The following is a 27350-nucleotide window of genomic DNA, read 5'->3' as shown; positions in this document are numbered from 1 at the left end:
AGTAGTCACCTGTTTTGATATTTGTTTCTTGTTATTAGATATCGAGTACAGTGACTACGTGTATGGTAATTCTGATTCAATTTCAAGTGGCGACTTCGGTTGCAGATGCTTACCCCTTCAATTGCACGCAATGATCATCGTAAGAATAACGTCATTTCGAACGTCGGATACTGTTTCTCGTCGTTGAAAACCTAGAAATAATAGAAAAGGGAGGATGCTTAGGAAATTGATGTAGGACGTGAATAAGAGCTCACTTCTGCATTTTATGATCGAAGCTTACAAGCATTGGGTAAACATGTAAAATGAAAATAAATCGAGAAAAAAATGAGCTTTGTGGGTAATCAATATTGTATTTGTTTCTTTTTCTTTTTTCATCAGGATTTATCAGCAATTCCGTTAAGGAGGACTAATAATACATCGATTGCATGCATGGCAGCGAATTATATGATTGCAACTGATTATATACATTGTTGCTCGCAATGAGTTTCCTCGTTTGTTCGTATATATACACACATTTATGACCACCGAAGCAAGTGTCCAAAGTGTGTATATTCTTTATACGAACTACAGTTAATCATTAAGGAAGTTATTTGTTACGTACACTTTTATTCATGATGAAAATTGAATGATGTTCGATGCGATGTTATGCGAGGATAAACAACTCCGCGTATATACGCTGAACTTATTGCTCGTAACAAAATTCTATTTCAGTACCTAAAATAAATTTCTACGCTTTCAACTTCGGTATCCATTTTTATCATTAACGGTATTCCGTTGCAAATAGATACGTTGGATAGGAAACTAGGTCTTCTAAACACGGCGCGGCACACTCTCGGGATATCTTTGTAAAAAGTTGCAGCAAATGTGTTCGCGATTTTTAAAAAATATGTAAATTGAAAATATAGCGGAATACCATATCACGCTCATTCACTGCTCTGTTATTATAATTTGTTACGCGAACCTTTTAAAGCAGAATTTTGTTTACGTCGCGTAAGATTTACAAAATTGTTGAAATCACTGTTCTTTCACTAGGAAGTACTTACACATCATCCATAAAATGTTCAAAATTCTAATCACAACCATTTAAAATACTATAATGACGATCGTAGCCCGTTAGCTTATGGCAAACATGTGTCTGAAACGGGATCGAGAACGCTCGCATGCGCTTCTATAATTTCTTTCCCATTGCGAGCGTGTATAGATCTGCGAGCGGATTTCTTTCTTAAATTTATACAAACACACGTAACATCAAGACGAACGGCTGCTTCGTATCGTACTTTGCTGTATGTATAATACATATATCGATAGAGATGTTCCAATATATGTTGTATATACAGGTGGAGGCCTATTAATGCCTCTTACCTCTCTTTATTATTAATCTATAGTGCTACTATCTCATCTTCTCACTAAATACGAAGACCTAATCTCATTTATCGACGAACTTATCACGCAGTTCTCGAGCGGATTTGCAAATCCTCGGAGGTTTATTCCAACGTGTAATAATCTGATAACGTGTCGCTTGAAAAATATCGTATGAAATTATTCTCTTCTAATATTCTCGCACCAATCGGTTCGTTTCCGTGTCTGTGTCGGTTGAAAACCGGCGAAGAAGGAGAAATAACAGCTTATTCGTGTAACGATCCGCGCAATGTTCTGAAAGACTGCAGTACGTTAAAAATCTCATTATTCCTTTTTTCGAACGAAAAGGACATCCTTCAAGGGACGGCGTTACGCATGGAAATTCAGTCGTGCTAAAATTTCGATAAAAAACATGGAAAACTCTTCTCTAATATCCTTGCGTACGAATTTTTTCTTCCACACAATCGAATTTTCCTATTCTCAGCGTAAAAAAGATGCTGTACATTTACCGTATAACGAATATATTGTCGCTGTTGGCCGGTGTCTGACGTGTATTGGAAACTCGAACAATTTTAATAAAATCCAATCGTGCTAAAGGAATGTTGTTAATGTTGCATGAGCGTTGGTGAAAAATGAGTCTCGTCACTAGGAGTAATACCGACCTTTTCGGCGCTTTCTCTACGATCGACGACGCGTATCGGTCAAGCTCCTCTGCGAGACATCCCTCGAAGGAAACGTCGATATATCCAAAGGGGTTTTCTTGGCGTACTTTCTATGGGCACAAACTACTTAATTCATATAATCGCTAGATTACAAGTATACGTTATTGCGCACTGACAAGAATAGATTCGAGATCCAGCGATGACAATTCACGCGTCGATTTATCAACAAATCCAATCTTAAATCTAGATCGCTCTACTTTAAGTTTCAATGATGTGTGCGTTTCTTTTTTCTTCCTTTTTTACGAATAAAAGGTTCACGACAGCTACATCTAGGTATCCGTCAATGGCGTTTGTTAATTGTACTCGTCCAAGCTACAACGCGATGAAATTAGATAATCTCGCGTGCAATTCCATTTCCTATAAAATATTGTCCTTGTAATAACTTTTCTCGACTGTTCCTGACCACTATGATCGCGTTTACCATGACTGGACGATAACGCGTACGAGGAAAATCAAAACGTGCTTTGTACCGTTTAAATTGGAACTAAAGGAAAACAGAATCTTCGGAATCGTTCAAAGATCGAGTGATCGTTCAAAGATGATCGCGAGCGTTCGTTCCCAATGTAGCGTTGTTTTTGTTAGACAGAAGTCTCGGCCGAAGTAGTGCCGTTAATCGTTAACGGGCTGATGCTTTCCTTCGATCGTATCAAGTCTACCTGAAACGATTAAATCAAACATTCCGCATAATTTCGCGAAGCGCATTAACGAGAAGCCAATCGTTTCAAACAAGCATCTACGTACATAGAAATCTTTGAATGAGCCGCGATGACGATTATTCGTTCCGACGATCGAACTCAACCACTCGTTACGGTTGTAAAAACTATATGTCACGGTAATTACGTTATCGCAACTGATAATATCGCTCCGCAATTTCTCTTATCCATGGATGGATACGAAAAATTACACTCGACTATCGATAAATGCGTGCAAATGATAGATCAAATATGAAAGTGCGAACAATAAAATTCAACACATGCAAAAATGAAATTTTGCTCGATTCTATCTTGATAATTGGACATATAGAAAGAAAATCAAGTCCACTGATATCTTTTCTGTTGCTTTCTATTTTGATACTTATTGGCGAACACTGCATGCTGCAACTTAACTATGCATCGGATACAATCGAGAATGGATGCGAAAGTAGGTCTTCTTCTCTATCAGAGTCGTCGTTGTTCCTAAGGACGGATCTATCTAAGACGACTCCGAGGGTTCCGTGCAGCCCCCTTTTATATTCTTACTCACAGTAGCGTACAGGGGGTATGTTGCATGCCGGTGTATTGGTGCTCTTGCTGTGTGACTTGCCATGTGATTTATCAGTTTGGTGATCGTGGTGGTAGTTAGAATTTAGAGTCATTTACGTTTGTCACCTTGATAGAGATTCCACTGTCATCTTCGTCCTCTTCGGTCATCGTAGTCAGCCTCGTAGTCTCGTCAGCCATCAACAGGTTTTCCTTCTTCGAGTGCTTCTTCTGCTTTCCCGCGCTAAATTCCAGCCAAGTTAACAACGTCGTTTTCACGTCGTTAATCTATCTACATCCTAATCGACTACACGTACTTGATAAGTTTCACTTGTTTCGTTTTCTCGTTGCTTTCGTTCACTTGTTGCCAAATCCCGGTTTTATTCACCTCTTCGCTGATATTGATGCTCGCCATTGGGATCTTCATAATGTTGCCGTTCGCTAACGAAATCTGTATGTTTCCCGACGGTCCGTATGCCATAGACTCGTTCTGTTCCTAAGGGACAAATCGTAAACTCAACTTTGCGCTTTATTCTCGTTGGTCTCGGAAAAGAAAATAAACCAAGCCATGCATTGAACTCGGCAAAACTCTCGGCACTACCGTACTCCACAGACCTCGAAGAACGGTGGATTTGGGTATAAAAGGAAAGCGATATTTCGGTTAGCATCGTCCGAGCTGGAAAGGAAAAAAAAAAAAGACAGAAAATGAAACTTGCATTCGGCTGAGAACGAGCAGGTATCGCGTGGAAAAGTAGCCTTCGTGACTCGTGCAGAGTCGAATCACCTCAATTGTTTTGTTACTTATTAACGATACCAGAATGACAGTATCGATAGAACGAATCGCTGGAACGATGGACGGAGTCTATGCCATCGTTGCCGCGATCGCGATCGTGATCAAATTTGTTATATCGCAGTGCACGACGTCTGAAGTTCAGCGTAATAAAGGTGTGATCTTCAGCAGGAAGGTAGATACAAATGTAACAATTATTCTCGAGGTCGAGGAACTATGGACGTGCGCTTATGGTCACGTACCGATGACAGCCGCAGGATTCGACGACCACTGGTACCTTTATGTCTCTGGCATTCTTTCATTTCCACATCGACTTTCCCCTGATTGTCCGATTTTCTGAGAGAACTTTATCTTTTTACCTTTTCCTCTCCCTCTTTTTTCCCCACAAAAAAACGCGCGTGTCTCCTTAACTGCGTATTTAAGTTATGGTGTTTGGATCTTGTGCTTGGAAATAATATATATCTGATAAAAAGACGGATACTATACGCGAGAACAGCGAGGAAAGGTTTCTGTTCGATGCTGAAGGTCCATCTGATCTGATGTGTAGCCTGGTATCTTACACGTGTCGGGAACTTAGGATTGCATGCAAACGGGGCGTGTTTGACTCGTGTGCTATGTGTCAAACGTGTCGGTAAATGCTTCGTAAGGGAGAGTTAGGATTACATAGAGATTTGTGTGTGTTCTTAAACAATAATGTATTTTCATATGTTAAGGTAGGCAATCTGTGTTCGACGATACATCGAGCGGATACATGTGTGTCAAATGCTTGTCGAAACATTGGCATCGTTATAGTTTTGCGTGTGTTGTCACGAACTGGTAACGACGTTTCGTATATTCAATTAAAAAAACAAAAAGAAGATTCGTCCGCGTTTTAATAAAATCTGGTAGGCCGACAAAAGGTAAGCAATGTTACTATTATCGTGTTTACGAATCTTTCGATGGTATACTTTTAATAAATATGCAATTACCTACAAATCTATGTAATTCAACTACGATAACAAATTTATCTATGTTTTAAAACAGTCGTGTCCAAAATGCTAGATATTATTCGAAGAAACAACTATTACATGTAATTAATACTGGTCGGAGTATTTTGGCACGCATAGTTGTGCGAAAATTATTTTGGTCGAAAACGTTTACGAAACCACCGAATATATTTTTTGTTTTCTTCAATTTTGGTGCGAGCCATTCTCGTTGTTCAGGCACGTTGTTTAATGGCAAATTATTATTATTATTATTATTATTATTATTATTATTATTATTATTATTGCTTCGATCGGATAGATATTAACGAAAACAGCGATAAAACGACGTCGAGGAGGACCGTCTGCTAGAACACGTGCAGCAAAATTTAGACCACGTGCAAATGATCGTTCGTTAATATATCGCGCCGTTCGCTGCGTTTCCGGCAAAACACGGGTTCATCGTAATCGCCGACAGTTACCGTGACCACGGGGCAAATATTCGCCACGCGATCACTTTTTTTGTGCTATTTACGACCAATGATGATATTTAGTACTCGTCTCACGGTGCTAACCTCGCCGCTCTCCAGTTGTCGTAGATCTTCGGCGTGTTTCCTGCTTGGTTCCGGCATTACATCGTCCAAGATCTTTAACTCGCGTTGAGTGAACAACAAGTCTAAGGACTTTCGTATCCCAATCATCACCACCAACTGTATAAAATATCGTTTGTTTGAGAAACGATGTTATCTTAATTTATTATCATTTGATAAACGACTAACCATCAAAGGAAACAGGATGGAGGTGCTGCTGAAAGATTTGATGATCCACAAGCAGGCTAAACAAGTCAACTGTATCGTTGTAAACAGATGAACGCGTTTCAGTGGTACCTACGACAATTTACGATTAGTGGATTATGAAAGATCTGATGGTTTCTGAGCAACGCACGAACCATTAGCTGTTAATTATTTTACCTGCCGAAGGAACATATAGTCAGGTTGGTATTTAACCGGCATCAGCATGATTAAAATTCTGTCGAAAAATTGAAGTCCCTTCAACGAAGCAACTCCCATGTAGAGGAAAACTCCAAACAGCACCGGCATCGGTATGTGTCTCAGCATTGGCGTGAGCAGAACCGAGCAGCCGATCATCAAAAAAATTAAAATGTGTGTAACACGCTGTTCGCGGACACCGAGGAACTGCGGTTTTTCACCTGGCGCGGCACATTCCGATTCCAGCTTCAACGAATTCACGTGATTGATCGAGAGCACCGTTGCCGCGACGAACCAGGGCAGTCCCATCACCGAGCAAATTTCTATCAGGATCGCAAGGACGAACAGATCCAAATGATAGCCGCATCCTTTCTAAACACCAACGATACACTTTATCGATGCCTTTCGGGCAACTTTTCGATCGCTTTTCAAACGAGGAATAGACACTTGCCTTTAATTTGTTCTCTTTCCTATTGACTATCACGGCTGTAATTTGTTGATCCATAAAAATCAGTATAGTGCCTAAGAGAGCTGGCAGACACGCGACGATGGCGCTCCACCATGGATTGCTTTGGAAAGGCCAGATCATCCATCCCCGACCGGCCAACGTCGGCTTGAATTCCTCCGGTACTTCGAGCTTGGGCGTTGGAATATTCACGAAATGGTCGAGCGTGCTCATCGAAAATATCGCGATGATCACCGCAAAATCACTGACCACCTGTCTGACCTGTATGGTACGCGCGACCAATGAGACTTTGATCGCTAGCTTTTACCGATTTTTACGCTGATTTCCACGCGGCTAACGACGATCGATGTAATACTACCTTTGATGGAAAGAAGAGAGCGTTCTTGAAATCTTTGAGCTCGACGGATAGCAAGAATGTGCCCATGAATAGTATAATTGACATGAGGAACACATCGGGTATGTAGTGCGGTAGGTTGCAACCATCGCCCACCAGCGTGCCGTTGTAACTCTGAAAGAAAGTTAACGACATTCTCATCAGTGATATAACGCTGTATCGAGTCAGCCTTAAGATCAAGGTGCCGCAAAAGGTTTGTAATTTCGGCTAACGAGTAGTTCGACGCTGACGTTCAACTAACCTGGCATGTTTTTTGATCCAGCGCCGTCCAATTAATGTTGTCGTAGCTAGACGGTAGGCTGCCATTCGGCGGCTTGCACCAACACTCGTAGTTGAACGGTTCGTTCGCATGAGTATTTATAGGATACTTTTTGCCGATGGACAATACGTTTTCGATGGCCTGAAACGCGTGAATCTTTGGTCGATTTCCTCTCCGAATACTCTCGATTAAAAGCTGACGAATTAAATTAAAGCTTAAGAACGTTCGATTGTCGTTGCCACCCTCTATTCAAGATCGAGGTCGATCGAACTTTCGGCTCACGGTTTCGAAGCCCGCTTAAAACGCTTCGATTAGACGCGTACACTGCGATTCGTGACCCAGATGTCGGTGATTTCGCTGATTGTGCGATTCGCGAAGCGCACACAGTTACACCATATCCAATTAACCCGTATCGCAGCAGAAGGACACTGTTGCGCAATTAAGATTCACGTAGGTAACGAAAACGGATTCTTTGCGAGTGAAACTTACTTTTCCTGTTGTTCTTGATGAGAATATCGGTCACGTACCTTGTAAATGAAGATAAAGGCGATCAGAGTGGCGAAGTTTTCCTCCGTGAACCGCGTGATGTAGCACACGAAAGCGCTAGCGTCGATGGCCACGAGGATTACCAGAATCAGTGTTATCCACGAGCCGATCCAGAAGCGGAATGACATGTAGTTCCAATCTGATTTCCTACGAACATAACGATATACTTTTACGTTATCCACGAAACCTCTTACGTCGTAAGAATCTACTCACTTGCAAAATTCGTAGACTATCGTCTCGAAGACTAAGACCGGGCCGGTGGAACCGAGAATGGTGAGAGGTTGACCAGAGAAAAATCCATATCCGATGCCGCAAACGAAACCGGAAACGAGCGACTCCATGGCGGCCATATTTTTGCCTGTGGCTTCGCTCAGCAAACCACCGAATGTAATTATAGGCGAGAGGCAGGCAAAATACAGGAAGATAAAAGAGGCTACGCATTGAAGAGCTAACGCGTCCTTGAAGTCGGAAAAATAAAACGGAACTTTTCTCTTTATGTCGTTTATCAAGCCACCGAAAAGCCTGCCACTTCTCGAGAGACCGGATTCTTCCCTCAACTTTTGCTCGTCTGCTTCGTCGTCTAGGTCTTCCTTCGGTTTCTCTTCTTTTGGCCGCTTCCTTACATCCTGAGCAGATCGATCGATATGCTTGATTACGAAAATATAAAATTCTCGATTTGCGAATGATTTCTCATGTATATTTTACCTGCGAAGGAATAGCAGCAGGCGGTTCTATTCTGATCGCAGGGTCCCATTCTCCTGGCGGTAGAACCGTAACAGCGTCTAAAAACTCGTCGATTCCTGCAAGTAGATGATTTCTGTTCTTGGCCTTGTACGCCACGTCGTGGAAGACCTCGTCGGACATCAGCGTAGCCATGGCACGGCCAATCTCGTGGAAACCTGTGATTCCACCCTACGATGCAAACAAAGTGTATGTTATGGTTAAAGGAAATTGTGAAAGTTCAGGATAGATAGAGAAGGAATGCCAGATATCAATAAACGAACTTATTACGCACGAAACAACTAAGAATCGAGAGAAAGAGGAAGTTGTCGGAAGTTCTCGTTCACGTGCGATGTGTTAAGAACAACGTTATGTGTTAAGAAAAGCCCGTGATACTCCGTCATTCGCGAATCATAACGACATTGCAGTCATTTAGCGAACTTAGAACTCCTCCTATTCCTTCTCTTTTATCAAATAGGGGTGACATGTTCCATAAATATAGAGCACGATTATACATTCAACGCGGCATTTAAATATGCACATTTCATACGTTGCGCAATTCTATTATATGGAATTGAAAGTAAACTTTACCATTGATAAAATGAAACTGAAACTATGGAAGATACTTATTGCTTACTGTAGAAAACACGATTGTAAGTTAATAATATTTTAATAATATTTTATTTAACGGTTGCAATTTTTTGTAAATAGGTTTGAAGACACTTTTAACGATAACTTAAATAAGATGATTTGTATCATAAAACGCTGGACTTTGGAAACGTTACAAACTTCAAACCTTCGAGCAAATGTATATTTATCATCGCCAGTTGCTGCAACATTCGAGCGAAGAAATAGATAATATTGTTTATCGTTTTGAAGCAGCAAGGTTTCAGAGTTTTGAAAATTGACATATACCATACATTGGACCGAAAAAATTTGTAGCTGTAGGATACTATTGCATAAGCGAAAGTGATAAAGTGACATGTTTCGAATGTCAAGCAAAGGTATGGTATTGGATAGAAGGACTTTATTCGCAAATTTAATTGTGCTAATGTACTAATTGGAGTGGATCCAGCAGTTATACCGCCATTACCAAGAAGTACAGACATACGTATAATTGTAGAAATGTATTTATAAATAATTACCTACATCTAGTCCTGATAACCATAACTTCTCAATGAAATTAGAACCATCAATCACAGCTAAACTTTGCTGTTTAAGTCTGGGAAGGACTACGAAACTAGTATATCCTGGTTATGCTGGTTACAATGCTAGACCACATGCATTTGCAACATGGCCAAAATCTATGCCACAAACGAAGGAACACTTAGCAGATGCAGATTTTAGAAGAGATAGTTTACAAGATTGGGAAACACAAGATGATCTTTGTAAGGAACAAACCAAGTGGTAACTGAGAATAAATGTTAAGAAAAAAAACAGAATAGATTCAAAGTTAGAAACTACTTGGCATGTTTCTCAATAAAAAATAAAAATCAAATAAAATAGGGTAAATTCATGTGCATTGTTTTCTGACATAAATCTTATAAGTATGTGTAGTTAAAACTTCTTCAGAAGATGAAGAGATACCAATTGGTAGTAGCGTGTTCCTTTGGAAAATGGGAGAAAAGACACAATGCACATGAATCTACCCAATTTTGTTTGCTCTTTTACTTTTCATTAATGTTAAACAGTTGGAGGAGATATACGGAGGAACCCTAATATCAAACACCCACCACAAGTGGATGATCATCCTGAGCATCTTGAGTATTCCGAATCATTAGAGGACTGCACACTGCAATAAACACAGTGTACCAACTACGAATAGATTGCGAAGAGCTGCAGAAGATGCTGAAAATTAATTGAAAGTCGAGGATTCGAAACTAAGAACTTTCGATTAGGAATCCAAGCCTCGACCAACTTAGCCATCGCTGTTTTATTTACAAACATTCTTTAAGAAAGTATAATAAGGAGTTGAGAATTTGATTGTCAGAATGTTACGGGAAGAAGGGGGCAAGAGATAACTCAGTTTGCTCCGCTTGTCTCCGCTTCTGACACTGTCACAATGTTTAGATAAGGTACATGGTGTCAGATGTAGTAGTAGGATTTAAATATCAGCGAGAGGTTATAATCACCTATATACATACATACAGTCTACAAACGTAGAAACAGAGGGAAAGAAAAAAACAGAAAACAATCTACAATCGAGTTCTCGAGATAATGATATTCAGAGTATTGCAAGCAATAGAATCCGTGAAAGAAAGTGTAGAAAATCTATGAATATAAAATCACAAAGCATTAAACCTACAGACAGTGCAAGAATGTGTAAAATATGTTATAACGTAGAATTAGAAGTAACATTTTTAGTATATAGACATTTGGACGTACGATTGTTTATGTAAAACGTGATCCTGGCATGACAACTTGTGTAGCGTGAACCTATTACGATGAGTGCACGAGTTTTCTTCTCGCTATATTTCATACGTGTTCATAATATTTCAACAATTATACATAAAAATACATTGCACATACATGGATAATATATTTATGGTGATTCTGTACTTTGAATTTTATTTTTAAATATTTTTGACAGACCGTTTCAGTATGAGCGATTGTATCTCCTATAGACCATCTAACGAATCGAATCAGTATCGATGAACGAAACATTTGTATGTAAAAAATGATTTTATTATTGATTGGCTAATACTAGTTAATTGTCAATGTTCATGAATCTATATCAGAATAAAAAAGTATTAATTATTTCGAGCTTGTTTTGTAGCTGTATTTATTCCGTTATTTATATTTGTTGTCATAGTATTTGTACACATGCTAACAATGAATAATCTCAGAGTGTAGCGAATAAATTAATATTCTGAGAAGTTTTATAATGTTTTGGGATTATGAATTCAATTCTAATCAATCATTCCCATCTAAATGAACCCATTCCCATTATGTTTATAAATATTGGCTTGACCTGTTTGATGATCGGTAGATGTCAACACGTTTACCACCCCTTTGAGATCATTATATAAATAAAAATATTATTAGAAAATAACCATTAGTTATACCTTATTTCAAAGATATCAATTTGAGCAGAATACCTCCCTAAAATAGATTTAAAATAAGACATCGGTGAGTGATCGATTAAAGAAATGAATCCGTTCATTATGTCAGATTAAGCAGATTAATTTACTGATTCTGTAGCAAAGATTGGCGAAAGCTTACAACACAAAGAAAAATATATCGAAGATAAAGGATTAGAATTGTGCACAATGCAAAAATGCTTCGAAGTCGTTTCATCTAGTCTAGTGGATTGAAATGGATCGCTTCAGTCACCTGAAGATTCATTGTGGTCGATAAACTAAAGATAAAACGTTCGCTGATGAAAAAGAAACGCGACAAATCATTGGAAAAAATCAAGCTCTCACCGAAGCTAGGTAAAAATCGGTTTGTATATCGCTCTCTCGAGATCGAGAATAGTCCAGGCAATCAGAGTAGACAATTGCTTCGTTAAAACGTTAATTACGCGAAAGGAGCTTTTCATCGAGTTACCCGAGAATCCACATCTGCCCGATAGGTATACACAATTGATGCTCTGTTAGCGATGCACGCTACAATTGATATTCCAACTGAAATCGCTTTACTCATCGACAAAGTGCTTTCGTCTAGATTTCAAACGAATCTTACCGTAGGTCCGAGCAGGACAAATATAAATCTTGTTGGCACAGGAACTTCCGTTAAGTCACCCATTATTCCCGCCTGGCTTAGCCGAATAAAGGCTGACAGCGTTTTATCTAAAAAATCGACTTCTCCTACGAGAATGTTGCTCGCCTCGGCTCCAGCTGGTATTTTCCGCATAAAATGAGTATTACCCTGGTGAAAAGACCATAAAGAAACATTTCTGCGCACAGTCTGATTATGATGGATGAGATCGTTAAAGTCTACGAACCTTGTGATTTGCGTCTCCGTTTTCTAAGGCGGACGAACTGTGATTTCGGCTAATTGACACGCTGCTTGGACTTCGATCCATCCCGTTGGTGCCTGGTTCTTGGCCTGAAAGAAATCTAGCTTACCGCCTACTGCGTCTTCCCAAGGTAAATTACAACGAGAAGTCGCGTGGGCAATGTAATCGAGGAGCTACATATTTTTCCGTTTCCTCTCAATTACCACCTCTATCCAGCACCGCTAAAAGTTAGATAGTTGCGGCCCACGTTCACGTGTCGAAAGCGTTTCCGAGTTGCGGGAATCTGATAATAGAGACTTCGCGGGTCAACGAAGAACGAAGAGATTACGTCGTAGATCGGAATTACTTCTGCTTTTCCTTTTTTAACGCGAACGTTAATTTTCAATTCGAAGATTCCCCGTGCAGAAGCACGTAGAACTTTCGTTAAATATCAGGAACACGTAACTCAATCCTTTCGAACGGTAACCAATACGGTAAACTTTTCCGATAAATTGACCACATAGCTGCGGCCACTCGAGGACGGAGTCGATTTTGTTTTCCGTGTTCCCACTTGCCCTCAATAATCGTTTGCCGATAGAGGTGTTATTTTAAACATCGTCGTTTCAACCTCGATGATCGCGGAGCGTTCGTTCGACTCGGGATTCCGACAACTCGTGATACTCTCTCGTCGTTTAGACTTTCGTGTTGAGAGAGTACGTGATATGATTATAGCGTCGTATAGTTTGCTACGGGAAATTTACGGCGACGAGAGGGTTCTCTAATATGTTAAAAAATAAGAAAAGTGCCAAGCACAGTAAAGCAGTTTACCGGGATTACCGGGTATGGCAAGGAAGCGGCTACCGGCATTCAGCGCTGGCCCACTGCCGTGACTTGTAGCGCCGGCGATCGCCGGGGCAGAATTCGATTCCTCCACTAAAAATGAGCATGAAACACACACCAGGATCGTTCTTTATTTACAGAGGAAGGACCCAAGGAGGAAGGAAATCCCATTTTCATTCAGTGCACTACGTTTCGCCAACGGTTGCCTATCGAGCGAAACTCGCTCCAACTCGCAACTCGTTCGCGAGATCGTAATCGTTTATCGTTTAGGGGAAATAATAAAAGATCGCAAAGACAGGAGAGGAAGATTAGTTGGAACGCTGAAAAGGCAGACGTTAGTCGATTATAAGTATGACAGTTACTAGTACAAAGTATATCGAGTAGTTAAAGTATACATTGAGTCACGTGCATATTATACAATTAGAGAGATCATGCCTCCTGATTAGTACTGTGAAGGTTCACCTATGCGTTCCCGCGATCGTGCACTTCCTTCGAATCGGCTTCTATCTCAGGAGAACGTGAAAAGAATTGCTTGGAATTCCGTGTATCTGTGTCGCGTCACGGTCGCAGTAGTAACGGCCGACACTCGCCAGACACGAGCGTCCTTCCGAGCCGCTTTTGCGAGACCGACCGATAATGAACGCGCTCTGTGCAATATTTAATTACTGTAGAACACCGAGAAGTCCACGGAAAAACGAATAGTGGGAAACGATGCACAATCGATACGGAAATATATGTCAGGAAATATTACATTATTGCGGTTCTAGAATATATACGAGAACGTGAAAAAAAAAGAGAGAGAGAGGGGAAAAGAGACAACGAAATGCAGAAAATTACCAAGTAGACGAGAGTACGAAAGACACTGATTTGTGCTCTATCGATAAAAATTTATAAGAACAATAACCACCTGACAGTCTAACCTTTTAGTTGACACATCGCGAACCATGCTGTGAATCCGACCACGTGGGGAATGCCGAATTCGTCTGATTGAAAAATAAGAAACAAGTATAAATATTCGTACCACGATCGATTCAGGCGAAGTCGATGGACTTATTATCCATGTAGCCACATGTAGCCACTGTACACCATATTGACGAATTTTTACGCAAAATGAAAACGAATCGAATCTTGCGTGCACGTTTATACAAATTATTCGTGAATAAAGGTTAATGTTTAATAGCGGGTTAAAACGTTATTCGTAGAGAAGGGTTGAATACTGTTGGACAATGAGAACAAAGGGATGTAGAAAGCTGCGAAAGCACCGTAACCCAAGGCAATCGAGGCTGCTTAGCCTTAGTCTGGCCTACGTTATACCTGGAACTAGAAGGTACGGTCCTTTCAGATCTTTCGCTTCTTTCGAAAGCAGAGCCGTATTCGAATTCGGGCAACTGCTACTGCGAGCGACGGAGGGAGCGTAGGCGTCCCTAGCGTCGCGACGCTCCTGTAAATCTGACGTCAACAACGCATGCAAACCACAAGTACAGTCGGAATCTGAAAATGTCGAGCGTGTTGCACGCGTTTAGTGTGAGGAAATTTTGAAAGGTCTAAAGTGCTGCCGGATATTTTCGACCCCACTCACATACCATTTACATTTCTCCAATTTCTCGTTCAACATGTTTGGCATAATGTCGAGTAAACAAATAATATAACAGATAAATATCTTAAACAAATTAAATTTTTCGCAAAAGGGAAAAGAAATAAAGTGCAGAAAATATTTAGAGTTTAAAAAGAGGTATACGCTTGATCGAATCGGGATAATCGAAGGAACGCGTTTTGTTTCAAATGACCGCACGCGCGATAGCTAAGTATTAATACCCTTTTTCTCAGGTAACATCGAATGATCTAATCGAAAATGCATGATGGCGAACTTACTCTTCGAAGAGGAATGATTTCGACCTATTTCGGCCAAGGATCTGATAATTGGTAGCCTGGACATGTTGTTATCCTTGCGTCTCTCGTGTTGATGCCGATGCCTCACCAGAAGAGCTTCCCTGACCTGTATTCCAAATAGCTTCCTCGTTAAAACTTGCGCTTCAACATTTCATAAGCCAGAGAGAGAGAGAGAGAGAGAGATAGAGTCTGGTCACGAGCCTCCATCCATACCTTTTCTCTCGCCTCGATCGGTAAGGAGCCCTTGTTGATCATGTTATCGAGTACCAAATCGGCGATTTGTTCCAAACTCGCCGCCTCCATGTCCAACATCACAGTTCCATTTAACAGCAGGCTCCTCAGCTCGAAGAGAGCGTGCAGCGAGAGCGTCGCTACGTGAGGTTTGCTCCACCTATTTCCACCCTCCTCCACGTCTTCCTCGAACTTAATCCACCTGAATGGAAAATGTCAAGATAAATATTATATTTGTCCGATATCGGGAAAGAATTTCGTCATTGCCGAGAATAAAGGGTTCTAAGGAGCTGCGACTACCTGGCCGTTTCCTTCCATTCCATCTCGTCACCATCCTTGACGAGCTCCTCCATCTCGGAGAAGAGGGGGTGGGACTCGTGTGCATCGTCGCCGACTTCCTCGCCCAGAATAAACTGCACCCTCTGGGCTGGCGGTGTAACTGTAATTTCAGACGTGCTTCGTGAACCATCAGGCTTCTTGTCGTTTGGTAAAAGAACAAACGGAACAACGGAACATTTTATGTATACATTATATAAAACAGAGAAAGAGAACACGTCTGAGAAAACACCATATCGAGATATTTCAACTACTTGTAACTTTTTAAAGTTGATTGAAATGACATCGGGTGAACTGCGAATAACCTTACGATGATCTGAAACAAATAGGTGATCGCTATATGATATGATCTTGAGCGGTTTCGAAACCATCTCCGTCAAATGACTTTCACGTGACGCTTCGAATGATCTTTGTACGGCTTTCGAATGACAAAACGACCTTGAGATGACTATGAAAGATCTTGTAATGACATTGATATGATGGAACGACCTTCGGATGATATCGATATGACCTCCAACCACCTTCAAATGAATATCGAATGACTTTTGGTACGTATGTATCTTATAACTGTGTTTTTCAGTGCAATAAACGATGTTTTCAGCCAGTTCAAGTGCATTGTTTGTAGGAACAACGAAAGAATGTTGTGCGTACATCGTTAAATAGTAGGGAAGAAACGTGGAGTTTGCGAAAAGAGAGCTGACAAGTTCACCTTCGAAAATGCGAGGCACTCTGAGAGCGAAAGTATGCTAGTATCAGATCGAGCAGTGCAGAATGATCAACGCAAATATTGCGTGCATAATGACAAACGACACATGCACACGCTTAAGAAAAGTGTTAGAAATGTATTTTTTTTTTTTTTTTCGAATTATCGCAAGCTGTTCTATAGTGATGCATGTAATCGCAAGTAGAGTCGAGTGTCATATCGGAAAATATCTAACGAGACCATTCGTATGGTTGTATCCGATTAGGATTATTATAAATTATTGTTTCGTTTCGCTGGCCGTAAGAAAATTCAATCTTTTTGGTTCGCGGAATATTTACGTAAAGATAATCTACATTAACGCAATCGCGTCACGCAAACGAATGCAGCACTCTTTATGTAACAGCAATAAATAGTGTAACAAGTCGTGAGTCATTATATCGTACACATAACGATTTGATCTGATAAATATTAATCTTCTTCGAGCTGGATCATGCTACAACGTGAGTACAAATTACGAATCTAATCGAACGTAATAACTCGCCAAATTGCTGGAGCGATTACGGCAGCCTTGACAAGATCCTCAGGTATAATTGCTCTTCGTTGTTTCTTTAAATCGTCGATTCTTTCTCTTACATTTTTTAAATGCGCCTGAACGATTAAGCGAACACTGAAAGTTCAGGGAAATGGAATTTTCGAGGTATCTTCATCTTCACGTACGAATGATCTCTTTGGTAAGTGTGTCCGAGAATACATAGAATTCAGTTACGTGTATTTTAGCTTACGTATCATCTCGCCGTCGGGATCGCAGATATTAGATAGTCGACTCCTTCGAGTCATCAGCAATTGTCCTGAAACGTCAACGATACAACAAACATTGACGCCAGTTCGCCGATCAACTACGAATTTCTCCCAATTACTCTTTCATAGTTTCGTTTTTCACGGTGACTCGACACGTCGTACAAGAGTGTTTCCGCGTGGCTTCTCAACCTCGAAACGTGGCCATCTCGTCGAATCAACGAGAAATTACCTGGAGCCAGGTGGCTGATATTCGCCAGAAGGTTTGCGACATAAATAGCTTCTCTTGGACGAAATTAAAAATGTCGCTTGCAGGTGACACGGGTGACGGGGCGAAGGGAAGAAAACGCGAGTCATAGCTTCGATATACATTCACATAACGTCGATAGAGATTAAACGACTGTGCTCAGCATAGAATCATAGGTTTATCAAATGAATATATATATAAATCTATTTTATCGGGACGAAGAAATTAAACGTTGATCGAGGAACTGCGGTCAGCATTTTTAGGAGGATGACACGTTTCCAGACCAACGATCTGGTATTACTCAAACGCGAATCATACTTATACATTGAACGCGTTTCTATAAGAATTTGTTACCAATATCTTTTCCCAGCTTCTTGTAAGAAGAACAAGGAATGGACGCGAAGTATCTCGCGAGACAAGGGCTGGAAACCCTTGTTAGAATCCGATATCGGTCACCCTCTTATATTCAGTGTGCCAAAGATAGGGTGAACAGCCAGAGAAGTCGTGACAAGTGGTTGGCTGGTTGCCACATATCGTTCAATAATGCCGCAAAGTGCAACATACCATGTAACGTTTAGCCGCGCGTTCTGCGGTAGCTACTTGAACGACACGACACCGCTAATGGATATGAACCAACCGTCGGAGTAGTTTTCAAAGTGTTACGGTCCGTATGAACGCGCGCGTACATCAGACGAAAGAACCGTTTCAGCATCCGCTAGTAGCGACGCTGTTTCGTTTTTTTATTTCCGACAATAGCCGTGCGAAAGCACGCGAACGGCTTTCTCGCGATGCTCCGCGATCTTAACGACGTGGCACAGTGTCAGAAACTTTTCGCGGTTCGTTCGTCGGAACCTCCACGGATCGGTGAAAATCAAGCGAACCAAGAAGTTGGTGAGAATTTCCAGCCTTTCGTATCTTGACTTCAAGTGCCTTTCTTCAGCCAACTATAATAGTAGATCTTTTTGAAGCCGCACGAGAGCGATTAACTAAGTTCGATGTAGTAGCATCGAGGCTACTTTAGTCTCGAAAACTCGTGACCTACAAGAGACATTTGTCTCCCGTTTCTATTCGCGGTGGTTATCGATTACGTCGGAGAGCGTCAGTCGTCCTTTACCGAAAGGGAAACACATGATACGGATTCGGAGGAGACGAGATTAGGTTGGTTCTCTCAGTTTGGGACGGCGCGGTGCGGCACGGCGCGTTAACCGATCGATCGTTTTACCGAAACGATGGGCGTGGATCCGTCGCGGTTTTAATTTTATGGATTAACCAACGGTGTAGGGAAATGTTAGTTGCGAGGAAAAAAACACGGGTAACCCTTTAGCTGGAACGCGGTCCGATAAGTAGCCGATTTAGAACAATTGGGGCTGCGACGCGACACAGGGAAAGATCCAACGGAGGGTAGAAAGCGAACGAGGGTGCGTACGAAGCAGAAACGCAAACGAGGAGAAAACTTACTGGGCCTATCGTTGTCGACATTCTCCTTATCGGTACTGCTTGTTCCCAACTGACGTTGAGAATGATGGTGCTTGTGATGACGACGATGTCTCCTTTCGCCTGGTAGATGCACGCCCACATATACCGTGTGCGCTCTGTGACCTGGAAGCAGATGAAAGAGAACTCGCGTCAGTGGCTCTCGAGTCGACGTTCCACGACATTCCTACGATTATCGATAATAAAAATCCTATCGAGCACAACAGAAAGAGAAATTCACCGCGATCTTTTCTCTATCGGTCGAGGAAACTCGGTGTCTCCCCTATCTTTGACCGACGACCGACAGACCTTTATAATCCCGTTGCCTCTTTCCATCTCCACGTTTCTTAAACCTTTTACACCCGCTCTATTACCATGGCTAGATCAATTTACGTCGGTCGATGCGAATAGTTACGAGTCAGCCGGATAATCCGAATCGATTTGTTCGTCTGTGGAATGTCGACGGTTCAAGATCGCAAGGGGACAGGTGACCTCGAGCCCGACGTTCAACGCAGACGAGAAGATCGCGACATTGCTAAACGAAATAACGATTTTCGAAGCACCGGCAACGCGTTCTATGAGCAAACACCGAAGCCAGATTCGTGTATCCAGCTGACCTACGCTGGAACGGTAGACATCGACGGCCCGATTAAATCGCAAAGAAACATAAAGGTGCGAAAGCTGCTTTCGATAATCGGTGGGAATCTTTTAAGAAGATCAGAATATAAATGGAAGAAATTTCGATACCTTCGAAGTCTTTCTCGGTGTAAGATTGATGAGTGATCCGAACACCGGGATCTTTCGGAGCCTCGTCGTCACCTGTCCCACCTACGTGGGCCGCGCCACCTCCGCCTCCGATACCTGGCTGCATCCACGGTCTAAAAAATAAATCAAACGCACACGTGTAATCATCGAATGGTTAGGATAATTTTTCTGATTCTTTGTGAAATCACAAAAATTTTTAACAAAGTGATTCTACGAAGGTTGGAAGGTTGTTTCGTTTCAATTCGACAGCTTCGATACACCGCGAACGATTTACCTTCGTTCGCCGCAGTAGCAGCGACGCGTTCAAAGATGTGTATTTCGTGGGCTCGTTATCGAAGTGAACAGATGTTCGCACGAATACGATAGCGACTCGTCCGCTGCGGTAGCGACGCGTGAATATATCCGACTCTCGACAAAAGTACCGATAACGTGTAAATCGTTCCCCCGAATTCTCGTCTTTCAACGACGCTTATGAAGGAAAAACGCGCGTGGGATTGCGAAGTAACGCGGGGACGGTCGTCTGCTCGCGGTTACTGGCGATGCACACGCGATTTTATAATAATTAAACTTCCTCGACAGGAAGTACTTTGTTCGTGTTGCAGCGCGAGCACGCACGCGTTCTCTTATTTCCCTCTTCTCGCTTACTTGCTATCGAATCTTTACGCGTAGCGATTTGCAGCAAATTTGGTCGCCTATTTTTCAAATACGAGCACTCACGATGAATCATAGCTGACAGATATTTCCTCAGGGTCCATAGTTCGTTGCATTTTTAATTACGCACGACGAGAACTCTAATCGTGATAAACGTCGACAATGCTCGACGATGTATTCGCGAAACAATGGCAGGAGTTCTGAGTGTTTGTGCTGCACGCGATTGACTTTGTATCTCTCGTGTTTCGTTTCTCGTAGACGCGTCATCTTCGTGGTAGATAGATGAAAACGTGTGACATCCGTCAGTTTGAAGCAACTCTTGTTTTTCCATCGACGATACTAACGAGCGAAATTCTAACGTAGGTAATAGTTGCACGAAGATCGTGAATGGCTGTCACGCGATACGCGCAATCGGTTGACACGTGCGATTATAGACACAACCTGATCGCTATGTCGAAGCAGATTAGCTCGGAGTATATCGCATATGTATCTCGTGTAATAAAGCATCGTAAAAACGCGGCTCTTTCGCCGATACGATGCCGTCTACTACGTGAAACCAGCACGTTCGCTAAGGGTAATAATTGCAACGAACATGATGACAACGTTCCGAACGACATTGACCAGGAGACAAGAATTTACGAGCGGATCGTGAATGTTTCGCGCTACATAAGAAACTTAACGATCTATCCGATTTCATATGATGCTACACGATCTCATTTCGCGATCAGAAGACGCGTAATAACTTATTTTCTGTTTTTTATAGTAACTTACGTGTAATCATAAATAATAATAAATTACATCTACATCGCTGTAAAAACAAGCGATGAACGCGATGATTAATAAAGGGCCATTGAAAAACACATAAAGATGTACATATATGACAGTAGTTAATCGTGAAAGAGAATTTGTTACCGGAAGAACTATATGTACAAATGCAATCGATTATTCCGTTTTTACCATACGTTTGCCTTCGTATTTTCTCTTTGCTTTGGACGAGTAAACGACGTTCTCAAACGGGAAAGTCGGAGAGTATAGATCGAGGGAAGAAGGTTGAAGTGTATTGTTAACAATATAGGACAAATAATATTTTTCATATTAACAATGTACGTTCAAGATGCGGTTGTTCGGGCCCGTTGCACCGTATTCTTAATTGTGCAAATTGCTTTGCCGACTGCTTCGACTTTTTTGCCGGAAATATCTCTTCGTTGCAATGCAGCTTGTGTAATCTTCAAGTGTAGATAGCGGTTTGATATCGCTTTTGTATTTTCAAGCTATGTTTATATGATTGTCGTGTTATGTACACATATAATTGGTTTATGGTCTGTTAATATATGATATATTTTATGATATAATTATGATCTATTTTACTATTACTATCATTATATCGTGAGAAATCCTTTGAATCACTGCGAGGCATTGGTGGCACTCGATCCTAGCGAATATTCATAATATCTTTGACTACGAATACAATAAACGTATTATCACGGATGCAAGTTGCATTTCGATACAATCGTAAAACGAAGATGCGCAATTCGTAACCGGTTTCTCTGCTCCTTCGTCTGATTAAATTTCCACGAAGCACGAACGTTGGTGGAAGTTTCGTATCGTGGGATGCGGGGAAACGCGTTCACCAAATACGCGAGATAGTAGGGCCGCGAGAATCGATCAGATTTTCGGTGTAACGAAGCCAAAGCATTCGAAGAAGCTTCCTCTAATCGAGGCCGATTGCCGGAATGTCAAGATCGCGACAAACGTCAAACAGTCAGCCGAGGATTACCAGCCGTCAAGTGGATAATTACCGGGTTATGATTATCTATGTCCCACCTATGTGTATACATACATATACATGTAGTTTTACATAATAGACGATCTCGTCTGCCGCTTCGACGAAGGGAGAGTGGCATAATAAACGAGGGCAGCACACGATAATTGTTTAATTGTTGGAGGTCAATCTGGTGTTCGTCGATACGAAAAGACGGGAAATACGACGATTCATACCGACTCTCTGGCTTCCAAAATTTCTCGTACTTTCGAAGTTCCACCGAAGCCAAGCGTCAACTGATCGATGCACGCGACAAATTCGAAATGCCGGCGAGTGAAACGCGTGCGATGGACGATACTAAAAGCGCACGAAATCCACGATTACTAAGCAACGGAAAGGTCCATCAGACCGTTCAATGAAATGCATTAACGAGCGATAACAACGTCAAATGAAAAAGTCCTTGCGATACGCTATTTTTTGTAATTCGACCAACGGCTATCGTCTGGGACAAAGTTGTGCCGCTCGCGCGGATACCGGTCTGTATAATTGAAACGTAAAAGTATAACGATCGAAATAATCGTCAGTTACGGGCAGTCGTCGCCAAAACAATCGACGACCAAGTGGGCTATGAGTCGCTCGATTCGTAAGATCCGAGGAGAATCGCGATCGATGCAGGCTCTCTGCCAAGAGACGACGCGATCGGTTGAATTTCGATTAATTTCTAAACCGAGATCCAAACAGACGTATACATGTATATGTATACGCGGTGAAAAAGTCATCGGAGTTTCTTCGTCGTATATAGTGCTCATTGTAATGACTGTAGTTGGACTACCAGATCGTTAGAATGACATTGTTCCGGAAAAGCAGCGATGCGCTTTAACATTGAAATTATTCTCGCGCGTTGGCGAGCTGCGAAGAAAATTTCGCAATGTAGCGTATTACGCGCATCACTTGCAAGAGCATAGTAACATGCAAGGTGGTACCGACTACCATGTTAAACTTGGAAAACTACGGCGGAAATAATAGAAAATAATAGGCATATACAGTGACGCGATACATGTGTACATGTTTGGCGCTTCGTATTCGACAATCGCGAACTACGGCTCGGAATCACCTCGTTCTCGATATCAACGATATAGCGTGACTTATCGCCTGGACAATTAGTTTCTTCAAGTTCTTTCGTATGTATTTTCGTCTGCTTTTTCCGTTCGCTGTTTGCTTTATTTTATATCGATATGCTTGTCGGTGTGAAATTGCATAAAACGCAAAGTTTAGGAGATTTTGTTTAACGTGCAATTTGTTAATCGCGTCTGAAAGAAAATAGACGGATAGATATTGCAGTGTATTGTTTTTGTATAATTTTGCAGACTAATATCCATGAAAAATCCAATGACGATGTACAGCGATACAAAGTCGAGTAAAATGAAAAATTGACCGTGATAACACCGATAACAGATAAATCAAAGCTTCTAAAGTATAGTCACTTTATTTAACGCGCTAACAAATGGAAAAGTGTTTGAGGCTGGTATCATTTGAGTTTACGGAAACGAGTGCAAATATGCTAGGGAATGTGGAAAGAACGCTATCGACAAACGCTAATAGATATGACGAGGAATTCTCATTTACGGAACGACGATAAAGGGGCAGCGTCTAATGCTTTCGGTATTTAAACGAGCCGATAAAAATAATCTATGTACCTAAAAATTCGGCCTTGCACAATCCATCGATAAAGATCCTATCTATCGTATTGAGTAACGTCGAGGTTAAAGTGCACCTCCGTGCCATCATTTTTGTTCCTTTAATCAAGAAGTTACGTTCGAGAGAACAACACTGTTCTTTCATTATGCGAATCAATGTGTTCGCGTTTTCTGTTTCCAAAGTCAAACAACTCGAATATAATGCTTCTTGATCGTTTTCATTATGTCACAAATTGGCGAGAAAGGCGCGAGTTGTTGCATGTTCAAGGTCGTTGGAAATTTACATCGTACTTATATGCGCGCCTCCAATTCCTTGTAAATCGAACCAAGGATAAATGTGGTTACCTCGAATCGTACCCGAAGGCGTTAGAGTTCATGATCCGACGTTTCTTCCTCCGATACTCGAGCGAGGAAGCTGCGATGATACGATGGCTACGATCGGAGCGGATGAACGACGATGGGGTTAAGTAGTTGGATGGCGATCGGTCAGACGGTCTTCATGGCCGAATTCGAGTAACGTGGAAATAGAAACGCCAATGTGGGCGTGATACACTCTCGATGAGACACTTTCTGGTACGGTAACACGGTGCTGGCACGAAGGCACGTTGGCACGACAGGCTGCTAGACAGACAGCGGAATCGCGGTCTGCACCGGTTGATCACACTCGCGCGCCCACTCTCACACTCGTTACGTAGCTTATACGCACGTTTACGTATGTCCAAGCAGCGCGATGATCGCCGATCGACTGTTTACGACCAGCTGACGCCGATGTGTGTTTGTGTTCCAAGGGCTTACCGTGGACGATGGTCAGTGGCAGTCGAGGAACGTTAGTCAGCCAGTCATCGCATAGTTTGATAGTAGTCATCGGTCATTTGCTGTTTCGTATACGCACAGCTAACGCTGATAAGTCAACTCCACTCAGATAATACTTCAATATCGTGCTCTCCGAAAGATCGTTCGAACGTGTGCAACTTTGTTTCACGACTCACAAATTTTACCAATTCCGTCTCGTGACGCAAATGACCCGGTGGAGTTTTCGCGTAAATGATGCGGGAGAATCGACTTACGAGTTTCGCGACTTCCCAGATGTCCCAAGTAATTCCTTTTCCCCCTCGCGAACGACCAACTTTCCCTCTTTTCATATTCTCGTGACGTCTTTTCCACTTTCGAGATAGATAGGTGATATTTGAAAAGAAAATGGAGCGTGTGAGCGTGGCCACGCGTGCCGATTAAATAGACGCAATCAATTCTCGCGTAATTCACAAACGTTTGCATTGAGAAATTGATACCGCGTTGTCTGTTTGCTCGCTCTTTGCAGCGCTTCGCTAATTTTTGTCCAAACAGCTAGTTTTCGAGGCAGGTTTTTCCGTTTTGGCTGACAGGTTCGGAGCAGCCGTGCTCCGCGTCCCTAACGCACCGTCGTTTTTACGATCATAGGTCAGATCGCGCGTCGAAACTATTTATGCTACGATTGCAAAAACTAACTGACTTGTCGTGTGGATCTCGCGATCAACAAATACCAAGGAATCGATGAAAACCGCTCGAAACCAGTATCAACTAGTTAGAAGTCGAGATATTTGTGTGATCGAATGCAGGTGAGATTGCAAGAAATTGTGACCAAGGTGGGGCATGCAATCGCGGCGCGTCAACAACGATGAGCAAACTGTTTAACCTTTCACTCATTATCATTATCATTTTGATAATCATCGATAAAAATAACACGGTTCGGTGACTGACAGTTCATGAAAAAACATAAAGCATTTGTATCAGGTTTATACGTATCAAGAATTATATATATACATATTATCGTCGAATTATTGCACTCTTGTGCGTTGCGCGGGTAGTTCGGATCAGTTTACGGAAAACGAACGCCAGTGGACACGCGCTCACTGTGTGTTAAGTTATTCTTTATTAGCGTTCGTTCGAGCATCGCCTATCTTTCTAGTGTCAATCAAGAAGGAATCTCTCACAAGGAAACAACGATTGTCCGCTTCGCCTATCGTTATCGCTTGGTTAGATCCAAGTCGTTTAACGACTAATCTTCAAAGAAGTGCGTTAATCATACTTAAGTAAAATATAATTACAAATAAAGCTTAGAGTTCCGATAAGCAGACACTTCACGGAGCGCTTATCAGCCTAATGGCCTCATTACATTTACCTGTTGTTCATTCGTTTTTCATTACGAGTAGCTCTATCGTGTATCGATGAAAATCGTTTCTTCACGATGCACAACCTTTCCAGGTATTTGTAGGTTTCCACTGACACGATCCAAAGTACGCGAAGAATTCTCTCGGGTAATTCAGGTACCGATACGAGAAAGACGATATTAAAATATTTGCTTACCTTCTAATTTGCTGGAAGACTCGAACGTCGTTTGATCGCGAGTATTTTTCTTTGGAACGCGATCGCGTTATATCAGGCAGCCTGCATCACCGCGCGAAAACTCGCACGTCGGCGCACCGATCGGTACACTTTCACGATTTTGATCGCTACCCACCGGATCCACCGATATCCACGATTAGGATGTCATTTTACGTCCTCCACGAATACAGAGCTGCACGCTAAAAGCAGAAAAGGCGAAGATGTGGACGTTCGAGCGGAGAGAAAACGCGAACGAGTTGTCACGAGATAAAAGATTATAGCGAGCTGAACGACGCGTTATATTTTTCGAAAACGGAGACTCGTTACATCGACGCCCCTCCCTTGCTTTTCCAATTTAACACCATCTTGCCATTTGGGAATCGAAATACAAAGCGATCGACTGCCTCGCCCATTCTCTCTCTATCTAAATAGATATTATTCTTTCAGTGCTGTGCTTGCAATTGTACTTATGTAACTTTACCTCTGAGATAAGCGAAATCTAGAAACGTGCTCGAGCATTTGCAGATTTTTTTTAAACGTTCATGTTCTTGTTATCGATTTAAAAACTAAGAATCGCGTAATATAATGGAAACATTGTCGATAGTTGCGTGTCGATCAGATTAGTTAAAAAAGAAACCAAGTTATTCCTTTAATTTTTCAATCATTACCACGGATAATGATGCAAACATCGCGTGTTCAGACGCACCAAAGTTTTCTATTTCCATATTGTTTGTACGAAGAGGTATAAAACGATAATTTTGTCCGTTCTTTCGTTTACAAGTATTTCGTTCTTCGAACTTTTCATTTTAGCGAGTTAAATGGATAGAACGAGGTAAACGAGTAAATGCAGTGGCAAGTCGTTGGGCGAGAGTCGGTCATGACAGGTGTCAGGTCGCGAAACGATTAGAAGGAGAGGCAAGGGTCAACCACCGAGCAAGTTTAACGCGCGAGACCTCACAATCAGAGTTTCCCTTGAGATAGCAGTGGAATGTCATGTTCCTACGGCCGCGGCCAAACGGAGTGAATCAAAATCCTTTTGGGCTGGGCTCGGATCGGTGACAAATCGGAAGCAATAGGAAGATCGAGTGGCTCGAGTACGCGAGTACGTCGCTAACGTAGTCGTTGAACCCCTGTGCTGTGTGCTTGCTCACTGTGTGCAAGGACTCGAGCGAGGAACGTGCGGCGCGTATCCGCGGCGCGAGCATACTGCTACT

The 27350-nt window shown here is 41.9% G+C and overlaps 1 protein-coding gene across 19 annotated transcripts; it reads right to left on the bottom strand.

Moving 5' to 3' along the window:
• Window positions 1–30: 30 nt before the first annotated feature.
• Window positions 31–27350, bottom strand: LOC100744039 (sodium bicarbonate cotransporter 3). 19 transcript variants are annotated; one of them, XM_033324065.1, is made up of 24 exons: window positions 24121–24634; window positions 19648–19778; window positions 18886–19026; window positions 17168–17233; window positions 15647–15785; window positions 15329–15548; window positions 15098–15221; window positions 14540–14716; window positions 14146–14208; window positions 13214–13318; window positions 12392–12495; window positions 12130–12315; window positions 8431–8637; window positions 7939–8351; window positions 7707–7872; window positions 7162–7320; window positions 6885–7034; window positions 6512–6787; window positions 6043–6432; window positions 5851–5958; window positions 5647–5781; window positions 3637–3815; window positions 3449–3563; window positions 326–2737 (listed from the first exon to the last, which is right to left on the bottom strand). In XM_033324065.1, the coding sequence occupies exons 1-24, from the start codon at window positions 24150–24152 to the stop codon at window positions 2660–2662; spliced, it is 3864 nt and encodes a 1287-aa protein (XP_033179956.1). In that variant the 5' UTR covers window positions 24153–24634; the 3' UTR covers window positions 326–2659. The 19 variants fall into 19 exon arrangements, 17 of the variants coding, with proteins under 17 accessions (XP_033179943.1, XP_033179956.1, XP_033179940.1 ...); XM_033324053.1 differs by lacking the exons at window positions 13214–13318; window positions 14146–14208; window positions 24121–24634 and adding exons at window positions 26119–26336; window positions 27090–27350 and having other exon boundaries at window positions 2654–2737; XM_033324054.1 differs by lacking the exons at window positions 13214–13318; window positions 14146–14208; window positions 24121–24634 and adding exons at window positions 26119–26336; window positions 27095–27350 and having other exon boundaries at window positions 2654–2737.

This window comes from Bombus impatiens, unplaced genomic scaffold, assembly GCF_000188095.3.
Source record: "Bombus impatiens unplaced genomic scaffold, BIMP_2.2 scf_1445, whole genome shotgun sequence".
NCBI classification, from domain to species: Eukaryota; Metazoa; Arthropoda; class Insecta; order Hymenoptera; family Apidae; genus Bombus; species Bombus impatiens.
The sequence above is the reverse complement of the archived record's forward strand: the minus strand, read 5'-3'. Positions and strand labels throughout refer to the sequence as shown.